This window comes from Lepus europaeus, chromosome 5 (genome assembly GCF_033115175.1).
Source record: "Lepus europaeus isolate LE1 chromosome 5, mLepTim1.pri, whole genome shotgun sequence".
Taxonomy (NCBI): domain Eukaryota; kingdom Metazoa; phylum Chordata; class Mammalia; order Lagomorpha; family Leporidae; genus Lepus; species Lepus europaeus.
Genome location: NC_084831.1, coordinates 28191400 through 28209439, shown reverse-complemented (window position 1 = coordinate 28209439; position 18040 = coordinate 28191400). Strand labels below are relative to the sequence as shown.

The 18040-nt window shown below is 54.2% G+C and overlaps 1 protein-coding gene across 2 annotated transcripts; it reads left to right on the top strand.

Annotated features, from left to right (window-relative positions):
* The first annotated feature begins 2693 nt into the window (after positions 1–2693).
* Positions 2694–16693, top strand: TRAPPC3 (trafficking protein particle complex subunit 3). Of its 2 annotated transcripts, none has more exons than XM_062190968.1 (5): positions 2694–2764; positions 13740–13837; positions 14074–14173; positions 15142–15324; positions 15957–16693. In XM_062190968.1, exons 1-5 carry the CDS (start codon positions 2735–2737, stop codon positions 16074–16076), a joined length of 531 nt encoding a protein of 176 aa, XP_062046952.1. In that variant the 5' UTR covers positions 2694–2734; the 3' UTR covers positions 16077–16693. The 2 variants fall into 2 exon arrangements, with proteins under 2 accessions (XP_062046952.1, XP_062046951.1); XM_062190967.1 differs by lacking the exon at positions 2694–2764 and adding an exon at positions 4520–4672.
* The last annotated feature ends 1347 nt before the right edge of the window (positions 16694–18040 follow it).

Genomic DNA, 18040 nt, shown 5'->3' with positions numbered 1-18040 from the left:
GAACCTCCCCTACCTCCACGGAAGGACCCCTGCAATCTCCCCAGAAGGGATTTCTCCTCTGGAACCTTTCGGGAAGGGGGGGTGGGTGGGCGGGGACGCGGCTCTACCCACAGACACAGCCCTGCTCCTCAGGCCTCTGGGGTGGACCCCAGCCCCCTTGGTGCCCGCCGAAGTGAGGGCCTCGAGCCAAGTCCGGCCCAGCCAGGGGCCGAAGAGGCAGCTTGCTGGGAAGGTGGATCGATGAGGCTGCTGCAGCTGCAAAGACTGACCCAGGGAGGAGGGGGGAGACAGCTGGGCCCTGCTCACCCCGGCCCTGCCCTTTGTCCTGACCCCCCGGAGGTCAGTTCTCTGGGTCTCCATTGTCCAGGCTCGCTGAGATGCTGCCCCTCTGCCCCCCCCCCTCCAGAGCCTCCTTCCTTTGAGCAGCTCCAGAGAGTGAGCTCAGAAGGGGGAGAGTGGGGAACCAGAGGGTGGGAGGTCGGGGGCAAGCCAGGAGCAGTTCTTGCTTTGGAGGGTGAGGGGATGTGCGCAGCTGGGGGCTTGAGCCTCTTCAGAGTGTTTGGGGAGGGAACGGTGCCCCTTCTGCCCCAAACCCCTAGCCTGTGACTGCAGCTGGGAGGCTGAAGCTAGTGACTTCACTTTGCTGAGACCCGGCTTGGTCATCTATAAATTCAGGAAAATAACAGTGCCATGAGGTTAGAGATGGAATAAGGCCATGTGGATGAAGTGCTTAGCACAGAGCTCGGCAAACAGTAAGCAATAAATAAGCGTGATGATGGTGATGATGATGGTGATGGTGATGATGGCTTTGTTGATGAAGGAACTTCAAAGATTTAGGGGAAAAAAAAAATACAAGGAATGAGGCTGAGGAGCAGGACCCTGCCTTTGCTGTTAGCCACCCATCTGCCGGGGGAGGGCGCCACGAGGGTGCTGGACTCATGAGTGTCCTTTGTGAGGTCAGAGGCCTCAGGGCCTGCAGCTTCAGAGCTGGACAGGCCGGCCGAGAACCAGCAACAGCTGCACCGCAGAGTTAGGAGCAGAACCCGGCAGGGGAGGGTCCTCCAGGGTGCTGCTTTTCCCATGCCACCCCTGGCCTTTAGGTTCCTGTGGGGACACATAGGTGGCAATTGTGAGGCACCCACATTGGCGAGAGCTCAGGAATAGCCAAGGAGGGGAGAGGATGGCACAGACTCTACCACCCATCTCAGAGTGCCTGGTTTGCATCCCTCCTCCTCCTCCTCTTCCTCCTTCTTCTTCCTTCTTCCTTTCTCCTCTAACCCCTCCCCTCCCTCCCCCCCCTCCTCCTTCCTCCTCTTCCTTCTCCTCCTCCTCTTCCTTCTTCAATTTGTTTATTTGAAAGGCAGAATTCCAGAGACAGAGGCAGAGACAGATCTTCCATCTGCTGGTTCACTCCCGAAATGGCTGAATCGACGGAGGCTGGGCCAGGTGAAAGCCAGGGGCCAGGAGCTTCTTCTGGGTCTCCTACATGGGTGCCAAGGCCCAAGGACTTGGGGCACCCTCAGCTGCTTCCCCAGGTGCATTAGCAGGAAGCTGGCTCAAAAGTGGAGTGACTGGGACTCGAACCGGCAAGTGGCGGCCCGGATGACTGACTGCACCGAAATGTCAGCCCATCTCCTTCTCATCCTACTTCCTGCTGGATGCTGGATGAGGGGGACCAGCGGGGCATCTGGGATTTATGTGACTGGTGGGAAATTTTCCTGGCTTCCCACACAGCTGTTGGATCCGCAGCCAGTCTGGGAAGGCGGCTGCAAAGGATCCTGGGAGACAGCAAGTGTCCTGTGCTGGATACAGTCCGGGAGACAGATGGAGTGGGCTCCTCTCTCTCCACTCCGCCCCCAGCCGACTGGCATCCCTGGATGACCTCTGGCCCTGGCAACTGAGAGGGTTGACGGTGGGTGGGTGTCTCTCCGAGTCTGGGGCTGGGTGACAGTGTCTGGGGCGCCACGTAGCCCCATAAGAAGGAACAAGTGGAGCACTTGCAAAATCAGAGGCTGAGGCCTCAACAGTTTCTCCTGCACTTGTCAGTGAGGGGCACGGAACTCTGTGGCCTCAGCTGTGGCCCAGGGCAATCCCCTCCCCCCCCCACGCCCCTCCTCCCCCGCAGAAACAGGCAGGAGTGAGCTGTTGGTCTCACCACAAGGCTGGGCTGGGGGGAGGTAGGTCACAGACGGGGATCAGAAGCACAGCTTCTTCCGGGCAGGAGCAGGAGCGCTTGCATCCTCCCAAGGTTTGGGTCCGGGACTAGCCCGATGGAGGGGAGGGACATCACGGGACATCTGGCTCAGAGATAGGAATCTCAGCACAGCAGAGGCCCTGCATGTCGCCTCCACACCCACGTAGTCGGAAGTGGGAAGGGCCCCACGGTGGGGGCAGGGGAGGGACACCAGGCTCTCACTTCCACCCCACCTGCAAGGCAAAAGGAGGTCTCTAAGCCAGACTGGCTCTCCCACGGAGCCTCCGCCTCCAGGACCCACCCCCTCAAGGGAATGTGCTTAGGGGCTATGGGGTCATCAATTGTTTCCCTGCCTCCAGCTCCTGGGAGTAGGAGGAACAGAGAGGGGTTGGAGGACCCAGGAGGAACTCAGCTTCAGGACTAAATAGGGTCAACCCTCTGGGTTCCTGCGAGACTGGGGGCGGGGATTTCTGTCTGGAGCCCCTGCTGGCTGGAAAGTTGTCCCTGCGTTCTTTTCTAGGGAGAAGGTGATGAGCGAGCATGGGGAGGAGATGCCCGCTGGTCCCCAAGGTTGGGGGGGGGATTTGGATTTGGGGATGATGGGAAACCGTACTAAGACCCCTTGGAGCGGCTGCCTAGGGAGCTTTGAGGTTCCCCTCTGAGCGAGGAGACCCCGCTGGGCAGCCCGACCCCACCCCACCCTTACTTAATTTGGGACCGATGACGCTGCAAGTCCGGAGAGAAAGCGACGCCCAGAGGAGGACTCCCAGGCTGAGGAAATCTGAGAGACGGGCAGGGAGAGGCTCCACCTCTCCAGAGCCGCCCTGCCCGACAGCAGCTGGGTGGGGTCGGGCGGCTGGCCGTGACTGTGACTCAGGTTTCTGTGGGCAGCCAAGGGCAGCCGGCAGGGAGGAGGCCAGACCGACAGACAGGCCGGCCGGCCGCGGCGTTCACCTCAGCTGTCCTCTCTCCTGGGAAGGGGGGAGGCGCCGGTCACACTGTGCTGGCCTCCGGGGGCAAGCTGACCCCTGCTCTCCTCTCGCTCCCACGGCCCCCCACTGCCTTCCCGGGCCGGGCCCTCGGCCCTCAGCCCCTCCTCCAGGGCGTTATGGCAGGAGAGAGCGTGGGGTCACCGCCTCCAAGGATGCCTGGGAATGTCTGTGCCAGGGGGACAGGGTATGCTGATGATGACTGGTCCTGCACTCCAAGGAGGCAGTGTCCCCCGACCCCAGCCTGCCTCAGCCTGGTGGGCTTGTGTGGGGACCGGCCTGTTGTCATGCAGGCAGCGTGTGACAGGGTCAGGCTACCGGGAAGTAAGGAGAGGGTGCTTGGGAGCCCACCCACCCCTCGCCCCCACCCAGCCCCCTCCGAGTCGACTGGCTAAGGATAGATGGCTGGCGCTGACACCAGAGGGCTGTGGTCAGGGACTCTGGGACTTCCTCTTCAGCCAGCACGTTCCCCAGGCATTTCTGGGGCCTGTTGGCTGGGCTGTTTTTAGAGGGTGGCTGGAAGGAAAGGAACACACGTTGGCTTTGCGCCTTTGATGCACCCAGGGCTCTGCATCTCTCATCAATCCTCACAACTGGCTGAGCTCTAGCTTGCCTAAGAAGGCGATGCTGGGATTAGAACTCAGCACTGACTAAGGCGCTGCCTGCTGATCTGTCTTTTCTGGGAACCAGCCAGTGTCCCTGTTCTAGCAGAGGGAGGGGGAGAAAGTGACTTGAGCTTTATCCAAAAAACCGGGTATTCCGTCAGGGGGCAGCACACAGCTGGTAGGATGCAGGCGCTAGCTGCGTTTGGTGTTTGGGAACAGGTGGAACTTTGAAGAGAAAGCCACTAGCGAAGTGCTTGGCACAGAGTAGGTGGGCATTAAATACTTTTATAATAAAAGGAAGATCGATCAGTGTGTGAGATTTTGCTAGTTTGCTGGGACATCCTGGGAGATTCTGGAGCCAAGTTGCAGCAGTAGAGGAAGAAGCTAGCTAGAAAGGGACTTTCCGAGGCCAACAACGGGCGAGACCGGAATTTGCGGAGCATCTCAGAGCCTGGGGTGCAAGGGCAAAGGAGTGGGTGTGGGCAGTGTGTGAATTGTATGGGGCTACCGCAAGCTGCGGACGCCACCTAGCGGCTAGAATTCAATCCACCGCGGGTCGAGCTCTTGGAATCAGTCGCGCGCGAAGCGCTCCGGGAACTGTAGTTGGACTGCGCTAATAGGCAGTACGAGGCTGCTGGGAGTTGTAGTCCGACGCTTGTTGGGCGGGAGCTACTCTCGAGGGCCGGACCACGAATCCCGAGGTGCCCCGCGGCAGGCTGCGCAGGCGCAGTGAGTCAGTGCCGGTTAATCCCGAAGGTTTAGGGCCCGCGGCTGGGTCCGGCTGTGTTCGGCCAGGTCGCTTGTGGTGTTGCTTGGCGTGGTGAGGCGGGGCGGCCGGCACCATGTCGAGGCAGGCGAACCGTGGCACCGAGAGCAAGAAAATGGTAACTTGGGGCGCGTGACCCCGGCGGGTGGGGCTGGGTTGGGGCGTCGCGGGAGGAGCGGCTGGGAAGGGAGCTTCCTTCGGGAGCGGGGCCGCCTGCTGGGCCGCCCGGAGGACTGCTGGAGGGGCTCTCCCGGAGCTCGGTCGCCGAGACCCCGCCCCGAGTGCCGCTCTGTGCTGGACCGACAGCTACGACCCCGAAAAGTTGGCAGCGGCACACGCTTCCTGCTCTGCTGCCGTGGCTGAGACGCGGGGCCATGCGCCGCACGTAGATTTTAGCTCCCGTGATCCACCAAGCAGCCCTCTGGATTTTAGCTCCCGTGATCCACCAAGCAAGCCCTCTGGATTTTAGCTCCTGTGATCCACCAAGCAGCCCTCTGAGCTGGAGACCGTTACCACCATCTTAGGGCTCGGTGACTTCTGTAACTTGGCCGGATTTCCTCCTCAGGGCGAGCTAATCATGTGAACCCGTGTCTGTCCGACTTCAGAGCCGAGGCTTCAGACTCCTAGGCCGCCCTGGCTCTCACACTGGCGTTGTGAGAAATGCTCAGATAGCGCCCTTGCCTTGCACGGAACTTTTGTGTTCAGAGCACTGAGAGGTGGACCAGGGTGAGGGGTGCAGGGTACCCCTCCTATGGGAGGGGCGAGGCGACAGCACACTCTTCCTGTCGCGGGCACCGGTGCGGGAGAGTGAACGAGATGACGTTTGCTCCCGAGCTCAGGGGCCTTGCTCCCGGGTGCTCCTTGGTCTTTGGCATATGCCTGGTTCTTCCACCTTGCCCATGCCATCTCTGTTTTCGGATTTGAAGCCCGAGTAGCCGCAGTCGCAGGCTGGGCAGGTTCCTGGAGGACTCTGCCTCTGGCCGGGACGAGGGTCAGAAGGGGGCGGCGGGACACCCGCTACTCCAGAGGGGCCGAGGGTGGGGAGCCCTCTGGAGAAGCCGATGGCAGCTGTGAATCTTTTCCCTGGAGATACTAAGTAGACTCCTACAAACATTCGCTTATATTTGGGGGGAGTTTGTGGGCGCCCTGAAGATACTCTGCAGACCACAGGTTGAGAATTCCTCTTTGGGAGGAAGTACTAAGAATTTAAAAGCAGAGTGTTTGGCTGGAAAGCAGTGTCATGTGAGGGAAGATGCGAGGACATTGGTTGGAATTGTGGCTTATTCCATTCGTCACTGATTTCCGTATCTGTAGACGAGCAACAGTGGTCCCTGCCTTGGCGTTAGGGAGATAATGTAAAGTGTGAGGGGCTTGGCACACTGTTTCCTCTTCATTTTCCTACAAATAAGCAGAGAGGACTTCCTGTTTAGTTTTCCTATCTTACTCTCATTTTGTAACTTTTTATTTTAATTTTTTTTAAAGATTTACTTATTTATTCGAAAGAGTTACACAGAGAGAGAAGGAGAAGCAGAGAGAGGTCTTCCATCCACTGGTTCACTCCCCAATTGGCCGCAACAGCTGGAGCTGCACCGATCCGAAGCCAGGAGCCACGAGCTTCTTCCCGATCTCCCACGCAGGTGCGGGGCCCAAGGCCTTGGGCCATCTTCCACTGCTTTCCCAGGCCATAGCAGAGAGCTGGATTGGAAGTGGAGGAGCTGGGACTTGAACCGGTGCCCATAGGGGATGCCAGCACTGCAGGCGGCAGCTTTACCCGCTATGCCATATCACTGGCCCCTGTACCTTCTTAAACCTGAAATCATTATCGAAAAAAAATTTTTTTAATTTGTTTATTTGAAAGTCAGAGTTACAGAGAGAGGAAGAAACTGAGAGAGTGATCTTCCATCTTCTGGTTCATTTCCCAAGTGGCTGCAATGGTCAGGGCATAGCCTGGCTAAAGCCAGGAGCCAGGAGCTTCTTCCCAGTCTCCCATGTGGGTCGCAGGGGCCCAAACACTTGAGCCATCTTCCACTGCTTTTCTCAGGTCATTAGCAATGAACTGGGACATGAACCAGTGCAATGGCCACAGCAGCCAGGGCTGAACCAGGTCAAAACCAGGAGCCTAGAACTCCATCCTGATCTCCCATTGGATGACAGTGGTCCTAGTACTTGGACCATCTACTGCTGCTTTCCCAGGCACATTAGTAGGGAGCTGGATTAGAAGCAGATCAGCCAGGACTCAAACCAGCACTCCAATATGGAGTGCTTGCAGCAACTTAACCCATGGCACCAGTCCCTGTACCATTTCATTTCAGATATTTCTTTGTGAATTGATTGTTTACTGTGAAGAACTCTTGTATTTGTTGAGTGAGTGAGATGAAGGTTTAGATGTATCCCTCATTCAGTTCCTACTGGTGCTACACAGGGCTTGTGACAGGATCCTCCTCGAGGCCACCTGTTTTTTGACATGCTCATCATCTCTTTGCAAAGTCTGCCCCTCTAACAGTCCTCTTCCCAATAAGCCCGGTTGGCTTAAGCTTTCCCATACCTAAGTGGTTAATATGCCTAAATCGTTAATATTCCATGCCAGCTAGATCTCTGCTCTTAGTCTGTGCAAACAGAAACAGTCTATTTGTCCTGCAAACTTTTCCTGAGCCCCAGATCTGTGCAGAGCTCTGTGGAGGTACTGTGGGAGATGCAGAGCTGAAGTCCTAGTCCTTGGCCTTGAGCAGCACACACTGAGGGAGGCAGAAATGTGTACATCCCAGGGTCTGTGGTGTGGCACAGTCGTTAAGCCGCTGTTTGTGACACAGGCATCCTATGTCAGAATGCCAGTTGGAGTCCCACCTGCTCTGCTTCCAATCCAGCTTCCTGCTAATGAGCCTAGGAAGGCAGTGGAGGATGACTCAGGTACTTGGGCCCCTACTACCCATGTGGGACATGGGGATAGAGTTTTGTTTTTTTCCCCCCCTTTGGTGGGCTGGGGATAAAGTTTCTGGCTCCTGGTTTGGCCCCAGCCCAGACCTGGCTGTTGAGGCCATTTAGGAAGTAAACCAGTAGATGGAAGATCTCTTTCTATTCCTCCCATGCTCTGCCTCCCCTTCCCCCACACCATATGTGTATATCTCTGTCACTCTGCTTTCAAGTAAATACATATTTTGAAAAATGTGTACATCGGAGACCTGCACTGTGGCCATCGCCTGCATTGCTGGCATCCCATATGGGCACCGGTTCGAGTCCCAAGTCCTGGCTGTTCTACTTCCAAACCAGTTCTCTGCTATGGCCTGGGAAAGCAGTGCCAGATGGCTCAAGTCCTTGGGAGTCCATGTAGGAGACCAGGAAGAAACTCCTGGTTCCTGGCTTTGGATTGGCCCAGCTCTGGCCATTTCGGCCATTTGGGGAGTGAACCAGCAGATGGAAGACCTCTCTTTCTCTGACTCTGCCTCTTTGTAACTCTGCCTTTCAAATAAATAAATAAATCTTTTTTAAAAAATGTATACATTGTAGTGGTATGAATACTTTCTGGGACTGAGTGCTGGTTTCACTGCGTATTTGCTGTGTGGTCTTGGACACAAGTTTGTGCATTGTTCTAAGCATCACTCACCATTGTGGTTCTTTTAATTAATAAAATGGATAATAATAGTACCATAGCATAGGGCTGTTCTGAGGATTCCTATAGAGAATGCCTGTAAAGCTAGCAGCATAACTGCACCTGGAACACGGCTGGCAGCCAGCTAGCATACTTGTTAGCCGTCCTCTGTATGATGGTTGGTTCTGGAATCCATGGACGAGGAGACTTGCCGTTTCTGTGTGGTCTGTTACTGGCAACCCAGTCCCAGTGTCTAGAGCCACTACTTCAGCAGCAGCTGTATAGTGTCTGTGCAAGAGAGGTGAGGTGACAGCGCTAGGTCCAGTCTTGTCACTGAGCCTTCTGTCCAGTGCTGGATTCCCACTTGAGAGCATGGGCTCTGAGGTCACCCTCAAGGGGGCTGTCGCCGTTTTGTCTGGTGCACTAACCGGAAGGCCTGGAAACCATCAAGGTGTGGCTCACCTGAGAGCGGGGCTTGGCTTGAGTTGCTCTGCTCAGGTTGTGCCTGAAGTACTAGTGAGAGATCATGTTGTCAAAGCTGCCTGAGTTTTGGTGGTTTCTTATCTGCAAAGCATCTTCAAGTCTGTTATCTCATTAGCTCCTCCCAGCAAGCCTGGGAGCTCCAGGACAGATTCTCCTGTTACTGTTTTGTGTGAGATTGAGGATCAGCAAAGTGAAATGATTTGCCTGGGTTCTCACAGCTGTGGAGTGGCATACTGAGGCTCGGAATCAGGTCTTACCATAAACCCAGTTTTCTTTCTGAATGCCTTGTTAATTGTTACAAGGTTCTTAATATAGATTCCAAATTTCCCTCCTTGTTACTCGCCCTCTTCGATCCTAGTTCAGTGTGCCTTTGTGCAGCAAGTTAAGCTGCCACTCAAGATGCCCTCATCCCATATCGAGTGCCTGGTGTCCCAGATGTTCCACACTTCTTTTTTTTTTTTTTTTTTTTTTGACAGGCAGAGTGGACAGTGAGAGAGAGACAGAGAGAAAGGTCTTCCTTTGCCATTGGTTCACCCTCCAATGGCCGCCGCGGTTGGCGCGCTGTGGCCAGCGCACCGCGCTGATCCGATGGCAGGAGCCAGGTGCTTCTCCTGGTCTCCCATGGGGGTGCAGGGCCCAAGGACTTGGGCCATCCTCCACTGCACTCCCTGGCCACAGCAGAGAGCTGGCCTGGAAGAGGGGCAACCGGGACAGGATCGGTGCCCCGACCGGGACTAGAACCCGGTGTGCCGGTGCTGCAAGGCGGAGGATTAGCCTAGTGAGCCGCGGCGCCGGCTTGTTCCACACTTCTGATCCAGCTTCTTGCTCCTAGGCTTGGGAGGCAGCAGGTGATGGCCTTGGGTCCCTGCCACCCGTATGGCAGACCGAGAGTGAATTCTAGGCTCCTGGTTTTGGTCTGGCACAGCTCTGGCTTTTGATGGCATTTGAGGAGTGAAGCAGTAGATGAAGATCTCCGCCTCTGTCATTCTCACTTCCAAATAAATAAATCTTAAACAAGCAAACAAACAATAGCCGTAATTCTTCCTTGAGTTCTTACGGTGCAGCAGGTGTTCTGTGATGTAACATCATCTCATTGGCATTGCATAGTAACCCTGGAGAGTAGAAAATATTGTCAACATTTTGCAGTTGGAAAAACTGATATTCAAGGAGAGTAAGCAGTGGTTCAGGATGACAGAGCTTTTTTATAGAGCAGCGTCCAGCCTTAAGAAGGCTGTTGCGTCTCAGTTCCTTAGCCTGTCATCCGTAAAATGCGGGTAGATGATGTTTGTTCTGCTAGCCTCTCGTGGTGGTTGTGAGGACTTGTGCAGGCATTCTGAAAGTTTCATAACTACTAGCGACCATGGTTAATATTAAATCTAGTTAGAGCAGTCTGAAAATAGAACTGTTGCGGAAGACATTCGTGTCACTGTGGGTAGAGGGATTGTTGTGTTTATGTTCAGGGAAGAAATTGGACTTGTGAAAGTAGCTGACCTTTGTGGGCCCAAGGGAATTTTTGTTATAAGGATGAGAAGGGCCCAAACCCCAGATCTTCAATCTTGGGGAACTTCCACCTACTTCTGACTTCCTCTTCCGGTTCTCTACTCTTCATCTCTAAGGATCCTGGTCTCCCAGCTGTTTCTCAGATATGCTGGGGGTTTGCCCATCTCCAGATCTTTACAATCACCTGCCTGGAATTTTTTTTTAAAGATTTATTTATGGGGCCAGCACAGTGGGTTAACTCCCTGGCATGAAGCACCGACATCCCATATGGGCACTGGTTCAAGTCCCAGCTGCTCCACATCTGATCCAGTTCCCTGCTATGAAGCCTAGAAAAGCAGTGGAAGATGGCCCAAGACCTTGGGCCCCTGCACCCTCACGAGAGACCGGAAGAAGCTCCTGGCTCCTGGCTTTGGATCAGCGCAGCTCCGGCCATTGTGGCCAATTGGGGACCGAACCACCGGATGGAAGACCTCTCTCTCTCTCTGCCTCTCCTCTCTCTGTGTAACTCTGACTTTCAAATAAATAAATCTTAAAAAAAAAAAATTATTATTTGAAAGGCAGAGTTACAGAGAAACAGAGGCGGGGGTGGAGGGAGTGTCGCAGATGGCTGCAATGGCCAGGGCTGGTTCAGGCTGAAGCTAGGAGCCAAGAGCTTCCTCTGGGTCTCCCACATGGGTGCAGGGGCCCAAGGACTTGGACCCCATCCTCTACTGCTTTCCCAGGCTTCATAGAAGGGAACTGGATCAGATGTGGAGCAGCTGGGACTTGAACCAGTGCCCATATGGGATGCTGGAACTATAGGCGGGGGCTTTACCCACTATGCCTCAGCACCAGGCCCTGCCTACAGTTTTTTTGCCCAAATACTTCATGGCTTACTCTTAGCTCAAATATTACCTTAAAGAGACCTACCCCATTTAAAATTAACTCTCTCCCCTAACACGCACACACATAAATACTCCTTAATTTTCTACAATGTTTGCTTTTTCTCCATAGCACTTACTACAGTCTAGCAAATGAGCTATTTTACTTACTTGACTGTATTGTCTACCTCCTATTATTCTGGTACATAGTAAATGTTGAATAAATGATTTTTTTCTACACTGTAGCCCCACTCCTATTTTTATTTTTAGAGTGTGAAGTCCTTTAATTTATATATTTATAACACTCATTGTTCCAAATAGGCTTGGTTCATAATTTTTAAAATTCTTTTTAAAATATATTTTTACTTGAGAGGTAGAGTTATACACAGAGAGGAAGAGACAGAGAGAAAGATCTTCCATCCACTGGTTTACTCCCTACATGGCTGCAATGGCCGGAGCTGGGCTGATCTGAAGCCAGGAGCCAGGAGCTAGGAGCTTTATCTGGGTCTCCCACGTGGGCACAGGGGCCCAAGCACTTGGGCCATCTTCACTGCTTTCCCAGGCCATAAGCAGAAAGCTGGATTGGAAGAGGAGCAGCTGGGACACGAGCTAGCACCCATATGGAATGCTGGTGCTACAGGTGGAGGCTTAGCCTACTATGCCACAGTGCCAGCCCCTTGGTTCGTAATTGAAGGTGGAGAAAGACTTGCAAATTAAGAGTGTGAAAAGCCTGGGGCAGGGATCCCATTGCCAGTTCTCAGGCATACTGATTCTGTGACCTGACAGATTGGCCCAGGACTTTTCTCATGAGTAGCCTGGGGGCAGCTTCATGCGTAACGAGTTACTTGGCATCATGGTGGGCTGGGGCCCTTGGAGTCTCCAGCCAAGGACTCATTAATAATGGAAGGGAAGCACTCCTGTTAATGCAGTGGTGTCAACTCCCTGGACTGGTAACTGCTGGATTGTCTCCATCCATTGATGCCCAAGCCATTCTAGTGCCAAGCCCTTGACTACTGAAAAATCATTCCTCTTCTTAATAGCTTCTCTTTAATGGTCAGGTTTGGTAAATGGTCTCTTGGTGACACCCTGATCCGACTGTTTTAGTTGAGTGCATGGAGCTTCCCGATCCTAAAGTAGATGTTCTTAGACTCTAGGGCAAGCAAGGTGTGTGTTTTTCTTTCTTTTTCTCTCTCTTTTTAAAAATTTTTAGGGTTTTGGCTTTTTTTTCTGTTTGTTTTTATTGAGGGGGCTTATTAATATTGCAATTGTGGGAGCCGGCGCCGCGGCTCACTAGGCTAATCCTCCGCCTTGCAGCACCGGCACACCGGGTTCTAGTCCCGGTCGGGGCACCGATCCTGTCCCGGTTGCCCCTCTTCCAGGCCAGCTCTCTGCTGTGGCCAGGGAGTGCAGTGGAGGATGGCCCAAGTGCTTGGGCCTTGCACCCCATGGGAGACCAGGATAAGCACCTGGCTCCTGCCATCGGATCAGAGTGGTGTGCTGGCCGCAGCGCGCCGGCCGCAGCGGCCATTGGAGGGTGAACCAACGGCAAAGGAAGACCTTTCTCTCTGTCTCTCTCTCTCTCTCTCACTGTCCACTCTGCCTGTCAAAAAAAAAAAAAAAAATTGTGGGGAACACTGGATAAAATGAACAGTGGCTTAGAAACCTTTAATTTTTTTTTTTTTACTCCCAAATCACTGTTGGTAATAATTAGCTTCTTTGGGGTCAGCATTGTGGCAGTGGGTAAAACTGCCATCTGAAATACTGGCATCCCTTATAGGCACCAGTTTGAGTCTCAGCTCTTCTACTTCCAATCCAGCTCCCTGCTAATGTGCCTGGGAAAGCAGCAGAGGATGGCCCAAGTACTTGGGCCCCTAAACCCATGTGGGAGACCTGGATGAAGCTCCTGGGTCCTGGCTTCAGCCTGCCCCTGCCTTGGCCATTGCAGCCATTTGGGGAATGAACTAGTAGATGGAAGATCTCTGTCTTTCTGTGTCTCTCCCCCCACCTCTCAAACTCTGCCTTTCGAATAAATAAATAAATCTTAAAAAAATAATTAGCTGTTTGTCCTTGGACAAATTAAAACCATTCTGGGTCTCAGTTTCCTTACCTCTGAAGTGGAGACAGAGATCTTCCATCCACTGGTTTACTCCCCAAATGGCCGTAACAGCTGCAGATGGGCTGATCTGAAGCTAGGAGTCAGGAGCTTCCTCTAGGTCTCCCATGTCAAGCACTTGGGCCATCTTCACTGCTTTCCCAGGCACATTAGCAGGGAGCTGGGTTGGAGTGGAACAGCCGAAGAGTCAAACCGGCGCCCATATGGGATGCTGGCACTGCAGAGTGCTTTATCCACTGCACTACAGCACCGGCCCCGAGGCTAGTTTGTTAATGTCTGCCTCAGGTCTGTCTTCCACAGAAGCTAGTGAATGACTGGGCTTCCCTACCAGCCCCTACTGACTCAGGCCTGGTCTTGTCAGCTGTGGTGGAGGCTCGGGATGGCGGAAGCCCACCCTGGTGTGTTGGAAGAGTGGCTGCTCAGTGCTTGAGGTTCTGTGTTCAGTGTGTTTTTGCAGTGGGTCTGGCTACCGCCCTGCCACATGACCCTTGGGGCCATATTCCCTGGCCGCTCCAGTGGGTGATGGTCTCTCCCTCCAGACTCAGGTGCCCTTCCTTTGAAGCCTGGCAAGTTGCATCACAACTGGTCCAGGCCGCATCGCCCTTGCATGGCTTGTCCTGACCGCCTGTTGTATCTCCTTTAGAGCTCGGAGCTCTTCACCCTGACCTATGGAGCTCTGGTCACCCAGCTGTGTAAGGACTATGAAAACGATGAAGATGTGAATAAACAGCTGGACAAAATGTGAGTGCGCTTCTTGACCAGATACAGGAAGGGGCCCCGCATGACACTGGTCTACGTTTCCTTTAGAGCCGGGAACAGGGTCCTGCCTCCCAAAGCCAGTGTTGCAGTGCAGTTTCCTCTGAGTTCCCTCACTGGGGTGTTGTCAGATTATCCTCGTTTTCCCTTAGCCACCCGAACAGCCTATGTTCAGACATTCGACCTTCAGATCTCCTGATAGTCTGTTCTCTGTTTTCCAGGGGCTATAACATTGGCGTCCGACTGATAGAAGATTTCTTGGCACGGTCAAATGTCGGGAGGTGCCATGACTTTCGGGAAACTGCGGATGTCATTGCCAAGGTCATTATCCTGGGCCACCTGGTCATGGTCATGCTAAAGGATGCTCACTGGGAGGCACTGCTTACCACTCTCCAGCTCCTTTCAAGAGGCCCATAGTCTCCCAGAAGACTGGTTAGGCATTTGTTTGGGCCAAAAGAAACCTTCCAAGTGGTTTGGGAACAGCACAGATAATGAAAAAGGAAAGAGGGGTCGGGATGATGGCTGTAGATTCAGGTACCAGTGAAATCAAAGCCAGATCTTCCCTGAAGGTGTAGCAGAGGAGCCTGGGGTTAAAAATACAGTCTCTTGGGCTGGCGCTGTGGCTCACTTGGTTAATCCTCCACCTGTGGTGCCAGCATCCCATATAGGCGCCGAGTTCTAGTCCTGATTGCTCCTCTTCCAGTCCAGGTCTCTGTGCCCAGGAGGGCAGTGGAGGGTGGCCCAAGTGCTTGGGCCCCTGCACCTGCATGGGAGACCAGGAGGAAGCACCTGGCTCCTGGCTTCGAATCGGCACAGCGACAGCCGTAGCAGCCATTTGGGGAGCAAACCAACAGAGGGAGGACCTTTGTCTCTATCTTTTTTTCTCACTGTCTATAACTCTACCTGTCAAATAAAAAGGAAAAAAAAAAAAAAGAATACAGACTCTGGCCTCAGCCAAACTTGACTTCCAATTCTGGCTCCAGTACTGACAAGTTCTGGCCGCTGAGTTCAGGGACTTTAACTTACCTGCTGTCAAGAGGTGAGCGCCCCTTTCCACTGAGAAGCATCGGCACGTGGCGGCTGGTGCTTATAGGATGCCTTGAAGGGAGGAATGTGGAGTTAGGCACTAATGCTTCTCCTTTTTGCCCTGAATACTTGAGGCTTCATTGTCTTGCAGAGAGTATGGTTGTGTTCCTAAGCCACTTATTTCCTCTGCCAGTCCTGTCCCCTGCCCCACGGAGCAGCCTCTGCTGTTCTTCCCCATGGCGCTGCTCTGTGTCCCCTGACAGGTGGCATTCAAGATGTACTTGGGCATCACTCCAAGCATCACTAATTGGAGCCCAGCTGGTGACGAATTCTCCCTCATTTTGGAAAATAACCCCTTGGTGGACTTCGTGGAACTTCCTGATAACCACTCATCCCTTATTTATTCTAACCTTTTGTGTGGGGTGTTGCGAGGAGCCTTAGAGATGGTGAGTGAAACTCTTTATCCTCTGGGATACCTGGAATGTAGTAGTTGGGGCTTGATAAACGTTTGGACGAATGAGAGAAAAGAACGGCCTTGGGGGAGGGGCCGGCATTGTGGCACAGTGGTTTGAGGCACCACTTAGGACACCTGCTACTCAGCTCCTGATCCAGCTTCCTGCTGATCATCTGATAAGGCAGCAAAAGAGAGCTCAAGTCCTTGGGTCCATGCCACCCTCGTGGGAGACCAGTCTTGTTTTAAAAAGAAAGGCCTTTGGCTCCCCCCAGTGCTTTGCCGCCTGAGAAGGTGATGCTGCTGAGATGAGACCCAAGGTCAGACTGGATGATGATGCCGGTGATGACCCCCACCTCCCGCACGGATGGCTGGGCAGCAGTGCCGCCAGCCTCTGCAGCCTAGAACACCCATTCCCAGGTCGGGTGACGGCTTCATTTCCGAAGTTCCCCCTGTGGGTCGAGGGCTCTGTCTTCTGCAGGGGAGTATTGCAGCTGGCAGTCCTGGCCCTGTGGAAGGCAGACCCCTTTGTGGCTGCTCTCGGTCTGCAAGTCTTCGCACCATCCCCAGTGGTTCCCCAGAGGCTGTGCTAGGCAGCTGCCCCTTCATTTTTCCACTCTTCTGCAGGTCCAGATGGCTGTGGAGGCCAAGTTTGTCCAGGATACCCTGAAAGGAGACAGTGTGACAGAAATCCGGATGAGGTTCATCAGGCGGATTGAGGACAATCTCCCCGCTGGCGAGGAGTGACCGTCGCAGAACTCGAGGGTGGCCAGCAGGAGCACCTGCTGGAGTCAGGATGCCTCCGCGCTCCCTCTGCCCTCCAGAGCTAGGGACTCCTTCACGTGGATGTTGTGTCTTCTCACCTTGTTTCCATTCTCCGTGCCGAGAGAGCAGACGGCGATAGAGTCCGTTTACCCCACAGATGTGCGTGTTCAGGAGGGAAACCCTTTGCTCCCGTTCCTTCAGAGGGGCCGGATGTAGTCATCCTTGGCTGGACTGGAAAGAGCTCAAGCCGTGTAACATTCCCGTGGAAAGTGTCCCAAGCAAAGCCAAGTCCTCTTTGACCCCGTAAAGAGGCCAGGCTGATACATCTATTCCTGGGCCTTCTGAAGGCCATTGGCAAATGGCTGTCGGGAACCGGGGGTTGACGTGCCGGGAGGGGCTGGGTGGGAATTTCTAGCTGTGTGTGACGCGATGCAGCGCTCACCAGGAAACAAGAGCCGGTCATGTCAGAAACGCTGACTTCTGGGAAGCCACCCAGATCTCATTCCTCCCTGCTTTTTGGAGGCAACATCTCCTCTTTTTACAGAGGGTCCATCCTTTTTTCTTACAGATTCTTCAATAAAGACACATTCTTGAGTGAAATCCCCATCATGTCCTATTTCCTTCTTAGCCCCGGGAGCTTGGACTGTAAGGACCGTGCAGACCTGGTGTTGGGGTGCCCTTTACTGAGTGCGTCCTGTGTGTTCCCTTCTCGCACTCTGGAGTGGCCACAAGTCCCCCAGTATCATAGGCCAGTGAGTGGGGTCACGAGGGTTCAGAGCTGGGCCGCACTCCAAGCCCGTGCTCTTGCTGCTGCCCTCTGATGCCTGTTTAGCACTTTGCCCGGGGGAGCGGAGCAGGCCTGCAGCTCCCTGTCCCAGGCTCACAGAGCTTGGGACCACTTTTAAAGGGAAGCAGTGGCGGCTGTGTCACAACCATGTGTTAGTACTGGTCTTGGCGATAGCGTAGGAGCTAAAGTCTCCACACTTGGGGACCGTGTGCCCTTGCCAAGGTTAGTGGACAGGCCCGAGATGTGGGGTGCCTGTTATAAATGCAGTGTGATTGGTGTGGGCCAGGTTCCGGGCCTCCAGTCAGGGCAGGGTGCACAGAGCATGATTTAGCTCCCCAGGAGGAAGCATGGGCACGTTCATGTCCCAAGGTGGAGGGACGCTCGTCTTCCCTCTGGCGCCCCATCCTTCTCTGAGCCTCCATCCGCTCCATGTAGATTTGGGCCCCATGGCAGACACTTTGGTCAGCTGTATGCGTAGCCCCTCGTGTTGGGCTGCGTGCAGCCACGCCAGAGTGAGCGAGTGAGCGAGCAATTGAGAGCAGGAGTACTGGGACCTGGATACAGAAAGCTCTGTGTCGGGTCTGGACACTGCCACAATTGCCCTCCCTTCCCCCAGTGCCACAGCCCACTTTGTAGCAGCCTTTTGTATGGCGTGAGGTTTGATAGTTCCTGCCCAGAGGTGAATGTGGCCAAGTTGACGGGGTTGGTGAACTGTGGGAACAAGGCTTCCTTAGTGGCTTTTCCCACGTAGGGCCCCACAGTTGAGTGATGGGCACCCAGGGGTGGGGGAGGGAGAGGTCTGGGGACTGTGGAGCTGATGGGAGTATCACCTCATTATCTTCACAACTGAACCAAGTGTGCAGGCCCCAGCAACCTCGTTTTCTGCCTATGTGCCAGTCCTCTCGGGGAGTCAGTTGGTAGACAGCCCTCTGCTGAAGTAGACCCGTGGCCAGGCCTGGAGCCCGTTCTCCCTGATGTACCAGGGGACTCCCTAGCAAGATGGGGCAGGCTCACCTGGCTCTGTGGGAGTTTCCAGTGAGCCTGACTGGTGGCCTCAGGCCCTGGGACTCGGGGAGGAAAGGTCTTGCTCTTCGTCCTTTGGCCACCAGGGGTCTCCAGACCACCACCTTACTATTCCAGGGAGTGACCGTTGGCCCCT

Coding starts and splice junctions, on each gene's coding strand:
- TRAPPC3 (XM_062190967.1), top strand. CDS start 4,631: ATGTCGAGGCAGGCGAACCGTGGCACCGAGAGCAAGAAAATG. Junction 4,673..13,739: donor GCACCGAGAGCAAGAAAATG/GTAACTTGGGGC, acceptor TATCTCCTTTAG/AGCTCGGAGCTCTTCACCCT. Junction 13,838..14,073: donor AATAAACAGCTGGACAAAAT/GTGAGTGCGCTT, acceptor TCTGTTTTCCAG/GGGCTATAACATTGGCGTCC.